At 51.9% G+C, this 7992-nt stretch overlaps 1 protein-coding gene across 7 annotated transcripts in view; it reads left to right on the top strand.

Moving 5' to 3' along the window:
* Window positions 1-7992, top strand: part of zbtb16a (zinc finger and BTB domain containing 16a) — a 291732-nt gene that overhangs the window by 258866 nt on the left and 24874 nt on the right. For all 7 annotated transcript variants that reach the window (XM_068054070.1, XM_068054072.1, XM_068054074.1 and 4 more), the window contains exon 5: window positions 1289-1459. In XM_068054070.1, the coding sequence (XP_067910171.1) occupies window positions 1289-1459 (171 nt within the window). The remainder of the gene's footprint in view (window positions 1-1288; window positions 1460-7992) is intronic.

Here is a 7992-nt window from a genome sequence, read left to right as displayed (position 1 = left end):
TGTGGCACATAGACCTGTTGGGAAAAATGACCTGTTTCCATGCTGTAAATTTGATTAATACTATGTAATCGCTAACTAGCGATGCCAGCTCCCATTCATTAGCTAGTGATAACTATGCCTGGTGACAACTGGGTTGGTTTTTGCTGTAATGGCCCCATGGTTAAATAGTTTGCCTGTACTCTGTTATGAAGGGTGGCTATTTCAGTGATAGACTAACGGCCTCTGAGCTGTACTCTGTCACTGGACTCGGGGGAAAGAGGATTAAAGGGACTAATTATTTTACAAAATACAGAAGCTGAAATACTCTGCTGTATCATTCAGTAAAACAAACCCCAGTAATTTATTTTCAGTGAGAATCAATAAAAGGGTGACCCAATAAATGAGACATTTTCACATGAACTGAAGTTTTCTCCAAGGATCTTCACCTGTATTTATGCTAAAAGGTTAAACTGCAAAACGCTCTGCTCAAAGGTGACTTGCAAATTCCTTTGTCTTAAACACGAGTCCCTTATTACAGCGGTGACCAGGCTTCAAAAAGTCTTTGGTGATGAAGCGTTCTGGGGTGTCCTGTGAAAGATGCCACATAAATGGGGCAGCACAGTGGCGCAGTGGTTAGCACCGCAGCCTCACAGCTCCAATGACCCGGGTTCGGTTCTGGGTACTGCCTGTGCGGAGTTTGCAAGTTCTCCCTGTGACCGCGTGGGTTTCCGCCGGGTGCTCCGGTTTCCTCCCACCGCCAAAGACTTGCAGGTTGATAGGTAAATTGGCCATTGTAAATTGCCCCTAGTGTAGGTAGGTGGTAGGAGAACGGTGGGGATGTGGTAGGGAATATGGATTAATGGAGGATTAGCATAAATGGGTGGTTGTTGGTCGGCACAGACTGCTTGGGCTGAAGGGCCTGTTTCAGTGCTGTATCTCTAAATAATTAAAAATAAAATAAATAAAAAATGCAAGTCCTTTTTTCCACTGACTAACAGTGTGAATCACCTGACATAACTTTCCGTGGTGAGTTCAATGGGTAATTAATGTGCAAATTGAGTAAGTCCTTTAAAACAATTGGGAGGCTAAAGGTGAGATGCTGTTTGTAGGAATCAAATGGCAGAGCCGTGTACATCAACCAGCATGTTCTGGAAATTCATAACTCGTGAGCTTACTGTCCCATCCCCTGAACATGCTGGCCAGTCTTGAGCATTAGTAATGGGCGAACTCACTGTTTAACCAGCAAAATCTCACCCATTATTTCTTTCTTTAACCAAAGCCTCCGTTCTTTTTTTGTATTGTTCAACAGGTACTGACATGGCAGTCTTCTGCTTGCTCTGCGGGAAACGTTTCCAGACGCAGATCGCCTTGCAGCAGCATATGGAGGTGCATGCTGGAGTCCGCAGCTACATCTGCAGTGAATGTAACCGAACTTTCCCAAGTCACACAGCACTGAAACGCCATCTCAGGTCGCACACAGGTACAGAGTTCCAATCCACTGTACACTATTACCTCCTCTTCCACAGGAACAGAATACAGGGACGACTCCTGTCAAAGCCAGCTTTCCCTTTACTCAAGGAGCCCCTGCTGAAGGAGCAAGTTCTACAGAGCAGGGCATCAGTAGGGCCGAGAGCAGGCAAGATCAGTTGAGAAGTACCAGTTATCTATCACGAAGCTAGAGGTTAAGATTGATGATAAGGTGAGGTGTTCTAAAGAAGGCTGATCTGAAAGAAAAAGCTAGGCGCCTTTAGTTACTGGTGTCAGCTGTGGCTCATATGGCAGCAATCTCACCTCTGTTTGAAGATTGTGGGTTCAAGTCCCACTCCAGAGACTTGAGCACAGAATCTAGGCTGACACTCCCAGTGCAGTACAGAGGGAGTGCTGCAGTATTGGAGGTGCTGTCTTTCAGATGAGAGATTAAACCACGGCTCCTCCATCCAATGTACGGCCCATCAAAGGTTTCCATCTGACTCCCAGATATATTTCAGAGATGAGAAATTTTGCATTGTCTCCTTTCAGACTGGCTTTTTAAAAAACTCGTGCTGTCAGTTTCATAGCTGGCAGATGTTCGCGTCGGGAATATTGGTTTCCCAGCAGCAGTCAGATTCGGGGTTTTCTGGTGGTTCTGCATTTTTTATAAAAAGGTCACTGGAAAACCCTGAATCTGTCTGAAGTTGGGAAACTGCTGTTCCAATGTCAACACCTGCCAGCTGCGAAACTGACAGCACGATGTTTAAAAAAAAACTGACCAACCACAAAGCTGCTGTGCTGAGCTCTCCCACTCCCTGCAACTGTTTGAGAGGGAGGGAGGGAGAACAGGGAGAGAGAGAGAGAGGGAGGGAGAACAGGGAGAGAGAGAGAGAGAGGGAGGGAGAACAGGGAGAGAGAGAGAGAGGGAGGGAGAACAGGGAGAGAGAGAGAGAGGGAGGGAGAACAGGGAGGAGAGAGAGAGAGAGGGAGGGAGAACAGGGGGAGAGAGAGAGAGAGGGAGGGAGAACAGGGAGAGAGAGAGAGAGAGGGAGGGAGAACAGGGAGAGAGAGAGAGAGAGGGAAGGAGAACAGGGAGAGAGAGAGAGAGAGGGAGGGAGAACAGGGAGAGAGAGAGAGAGAGGGAGGGAGAACAGGGAGAGAGAGAGAGAGAGGGAGGGAGAACAGGGAGAGAGAGAGAGAGAGAGGGAGGGAGAACAGGGAGAGAGAGAGAGAGAGAGGGAGGGAGAACAGGGAGAGAGAGAGAGAGAGAGGGAGGGAGAACAGGGAGAGAGAGAGAGAGAGAGAGAGGGAGGGAGAACAGGGAGAGAGAGAGAGAGAGAGAGGGGGAGAACAGGGAGAGAGAGAGAGAGAGAGAGGGAGGGAGAACAGGGAGAGAGAGAGAGAGAGGGAGGGGGAACAGGAGAGAGAGAGAGAGAGGGAGGGAGAACAGGGAGAGAGAGAGAGAGAGAGGGAGGGAGAACAGGGAGAGAGAGAGAGAGAGAGGGAGGGAGAACAGGGAGAGAGAGAGAGAGAGGGAGGAGAACAGGGAGAGAGAGAGAGAGAGAGAGAGAGGGAGGGAGAACAGGGAGAGAGAGAGAGAGAGAGAGGGAGGGAGAACAGGGAGAGAGAGAGAGAGAGGGAGGGGGAACAGGGAGAGAGAGAGAGAGAGGGAGGGGAACAGGGAGAGAGAGAGAGAGAGAGGGAGGGGGAACAGGGAGAGAGAGAGAGAGAGGAGGGGAACAGGGAGAGAGAGAGAGAGAGGGAGGGGGAACAGGGAGAGAGAGAGAGAGAGGGAGGGGGAACAGGGAGAGAGAGAGAGAGAGGAGGGGGAACAGGGAGAGAGAGAGAGAGAGGGAGGGGGAACAGGGAGAGAGAGAGAGAGAGGGAGGGGGAACAGGGAGAGAGAGAGAGAGAGGGAGGGGAACAGGGAGCAGAGAGAGAGAGGGAGGGGGAACAGGGAGAGAGAGAGAGAGGGAGGGGGAACAGGGAGAGAGAGAGAGAGGGAGGGGGAACAGGGAGAGAGAGAGAGAGGGAGGGGGAACAGGGAGAGAGAGATAGAGGGAGGGGGAACAGGGAGAGAGAGATAGAGGGAGGGGGAACAGGGAGAGGGAGAGGGAGGGGGAACAGGGAGAGGGAGAGGGAGGGGGAACAGGGAGAGGGAGAGGGAGGGGGAACAGGGAGAGGGAGAGGGAGGGGGAACAGGGAGAGGGAGAGGGAGGGGGAACAGGGAGAGGGAGAGGGAGGGGGAACAGGGAGAGGGAGAGGAGGGGGAACACGGAGAGGGAGGGGGAACAGGAGAGGGAGAGGGAGGGGGGAGAGGGAGAGGGAGGGGAACAGGGAGAGGGAGAGGGAGGGGGAACAGGGAGAGGGAGAGGGAGGGGGAACAGGGAGAGGGAGAGGGAGGGGGAACAGGGAGAGGGAGAGGGAGGGGGAACAGGGAGAGGGAGGGGGAACAGGGAGAGGGAGAGGGAGGGGGAACAGGGAGAGGGAGAGGGAGGGGGAACAGGGAGAGGGAGAGGGAGGGGGAACAGGGAGAGGGAGAGGGAGGGGGAACAGGGAGAGGGAGAGGGAGGGGGAACAGGGAGAGGGAGAGGGAGGGGGAACAGGGAGAGGGAGAGGGAGGGGGAACAGGGAGAGGGAGAGGGAGGGGGAACAGGGAGAGGGAGAGGGAGGGGGAACAGGGAGAGGGAGGGGGAACAGGGAGAGGGAACAGGGAGGGGGAACAGGGAGGGAGAACAGGGAGAGAGGGAGGGAGAACAGGGAGAGAGGGAGGGAGAACAGGGAGAGAGGGAGGGAGAACAGGGAGAGAGGGAGGGAGAACAGGGAGAGAGGGAGGGAGAACAGGGAGAGAGGGAGGGAGAACAGGGAGAGAGGGAGGGAGAACAGGGAGAGAGAGAGAGAGAGGGAGGGAGAACAGGGAGAGAGAGAGAGAGAGGGAGGGAGAACAGGGAGAGAGAGAGAGAGGGAGGGAGAACAGGGAGAGAGAGAGAGAGGCGGAGGGAGGGAGAACAGGGAGAGAGAGAGAGAGGCGGAGGGAGGGAGAACAGGGAGAGAGAGAGGCGGAGGGAGGGAGAACAGGGAGAGAGAGAGGCGGAGGGAGAACAGGGGGGGAGAGGGAGGGAGGGAGAGAGGGAGGGAGGGAGAGAGGGAGGGAGGGAGAACAGGGAGGGAGGGAGAACAGGGAGAACAGGGAGGGAGGGAGAACAGGGAGGGAGGGAGGGAGAACAGGGAGGGAGGGAGAACAGGGAGGGAGGGAGGGAGAACGAACGGAGAGAGAGATAGGGAGAACGGAGAGGGAGGGAGGGAGAACGGAGAGGGAGGGAGGGAGAACGGAGAGGGAGGGAGGGAGAACGGAGAGGGAGGGAGGGAGAACGGAGAGGGAGGGAGAGAGAGAGGGAGGGAGGGAGAACAGGGAGAGAGGGAGGGAGAACAGGGAGAGAGGGAGAGGGAGAGGGAGGGAGAACAGGGAGGGAGAGAGAGAGGGAGGGAGGGAGAACAGGGAGAGGGACGGAGAGGGAGGGAGGGAGAACGGGGAGAGGGAGGGAGGGAGAACGGGGAGAGGGAGGGAGGGAGAACGGGGAGAGGGAGGGAGGGAGAACGGGGAGAGGGAGGGAGGGAGAACGGGGAGAGGGAGGGTGGGGGAACAAGAGAGGGAGGGTGGGAAAACGGGGAGGGAGGGAGGGGAGAACAAGAGAGGGAGGGAGGGGAGAACAGGGAGCGAGAGAGGGAGAAGGACAGAGGGAGGGAGAAGGACAGAGGGAGGGAGAGAGAGGAAGGAGAACCGGGAGGGGGCAGAGCAGAGAGAAAGGAGAACCGGGGGGGAACAGAGAGCAAGCGAGGGAACAGAGAGACAGGGGCGGGGGGGTGGGAGAATAGAGAAAGAGGGGGTGGGGGAGAACAAAGAAGGGGGAACAGAGAAACGGGGGTTGAGAACAGAGAGGGGGGGAACAGAGAGAAAGAGAGGGGGGAACAGAGAGAAAGGAAGAGAAGTAGAGAGCTGAGGAAGAAAGAAAGAGAGAGAGAGGGTGGGGAAGAGAGAGAGAAGAGAGAAAGAGAGAGAGGGTGGGGAGTGACAGAGAAAGAGTGAGTGAGTGATCAAGATCACTCCTGGTAGCTGGACATCTATCTAGAATATTCCAGATTGCTGCTAGTGTGTGGGCAAACATTTACTTGTGCAAGCAAAAAAATGCCAGGTATCTCACGAAATCAGTGTCCAACATAGTGATGAGAAAGTAAGTCAATAAATTAATCTCATTTAAAGCTTCTTCATAAAAATGCACAGTTGCTGTTTTCGTTGATAGTAAGATATATTTTTAATGCCTTTATCTTTCCGAAATTGTCTCACTGGCCCCTTATGTAAGACAAAAGTTGTAATGTGCACCCCCCCCCCCCCCCCCCCCCCCCACCACGCAGAAAGGTTGGACAACCCTGGTGTAGAAAGATCCCGTGGCACTATTTCGAAGAATAGCAAGCAGAGTTTTCCTCCATGTCCTGGCCAATATTTAGTCCTCAGCCAACTCCTAAAGACAGATTATCTGGTCAATTATCTCCTTGCTGTTTGTGGGAGCTTGCTGTGCTCCAACTGGCTGCTGCATTTTCTACATTACAACAGTGACTACACTACAAAAAGTGCATTTCTGGGCTCTGATGTGCTGAGCAGATTATTCGATGATCATTGAAGAGAGGAGCCACCTGTAGCCATGAGTGTGTTGGTTTGCTTAACAAGAGCTGTGGGTTCAAACTCGACCAGAAGCCCAATCAACATTAAATAACTTGATATCTATTTTGTATTGCAAGACTGTTTTTGTATACGGAACATGTAACACATAATGGACAGATGATGTGACAAAAAAACTTTATATATTTTATTACTGTACATGCATAATTATGGGGCCAAAGACGTTCCGCTGCTTAAACCGCTTGGAAACAATGAAGCAAACCAACAACTAAACACTGAACCAAGTCCCATCTGAAATGCTGTTTGCGATTAAAGTGGCAATTAACTCAATAGAAATTTAATGTTTCAGTTAAAATAGAAACAATTAATGCAATCGCTGCTAATTCACACTTAACCCCTGGACAGACCTATTTGCACAGAGCGTGATGGAGCTTCCAATCATTTCACAGCCTCGCTTTTTTTTTTTGCCGCAAACAGCTTGTGTTCTTTTGCTGGGAGGCTCTAGGAGATAGTTCCTCTCTGGGCTGATGCACCTCTCCAGGCTGAGAGACTGCATGTCAGTGCCTCTAATTCTCCAGAATGTGAAGACAGGCTGAATGAAGTTGAGGCGCTTCCAACCTGCTTTACTTTTACATCAGATCTCGACGCATTGTTGTACGAGCTCTCCATCATCAATCCCGCTGATATGTATTGATAACCGAACACTCGAGGTCCTCCTCTCCCAATGAGAACAAATGTACTACAGTAATTAAACTCCAGGGTCTTCTCTCTGATTATTTGTTATATCTAGAGAGAATATTCCAGAAGGACAGAAATAAAAGCATCCATTACACTGCTGCACCAACTTAAATGTTTAGTGGATATGGCACACGTGACCCACATCCTTAAGATGCTGAAATCCAGGCACATTATTCTGTCTCCTACTATAAGGCACTTTATCCGAGCAACTTGAAAATTTGTAACTCCCTCAGTAGACAGGCTTCAAGCTTTACAACAATTGCTTGATTTATCTCAACCTTTCTGCTACTCTTTTCACCCTTGATAATGTCCCATACAACACATCAAAGGAGAATTGTCTGATAGACACTGCTCCTCTCACCTCTGACCTCCAACCTTTCTCTGTTTCTCCATTTTAACAATACTACAATGGTCATTGTTCCACTTAAACTTCAAATATGTCCTTCAACACACTACACTCCCTGCCTATGTATTTGCTGCATTGAAATGAGCAATTAGTGCGAACTCCCATCCCAAATCTCTCTTTTTCCCAGGACCTCAAAACTTGAGACTCTATTTCCCCTTTGTCTTACCTCTCCCCTCCAATATACAGGATTTCAAAACCAAAGTTTTGGGTGCCACCTAACCACAACCACTTGATTTAAGTCATTTTCTGTCCTACTCTGTTAAATCTTGATGTGCTGTATCACTGGCCCTTCGAGTAGGGTCCTTTTAAAAGGAAATTTAATATTCTATATATGATGCCATCAAGAGCCACAGGAATTGACACTGTGGGCTGAATTTTACACCGCCCCAGTGGGTCGGATGGTGGCATGGGGGTGGCGTACAATTGAGCGAGAGGCTCCGGGAGGCCTACCCACCCCGCTCCTGCCTCCGGTCAACTTTACGGCGGTCGGGGGAAATGGCCCACCCGCCCGAGGCCAATCAAGGCCCTCAAGTGGTCATTTAACAGCCACTTAAGGGCCCTTGCCCGCCTCCACTGGTATCTTACCCGTGGAAAGCGGGCGTGCTGGAGAAGTGAAAGGCCGCCCAGCGATAGCTGCTGGCCTATCCAATCACCGGGGGAGGGGGGTGGGGGTGGCCATGGTAGTTGTGCACAGGGTGCCCGATTGAGGGCCACCCCTGCC

This window comes from Heterodontus francisci, chromosome 22 (assembly GCF_036365525.1).
Source record: "Heterodontus francisci isolate sHetFra1 chromosome 22, sHetFra1.hap1, whole genome shotgun sequence".
Taxonomy (NCBI): domain Eukaryota; kingdom Metazoa; phylum Chordata; class Chondrichthyes; order Heterodontiformes; family Heterodontidae; genus Heterodontus; species Heterodontus francisci.
This window is presented reverse-complemented; position numbering and strand designations above follow the sequence as displayed.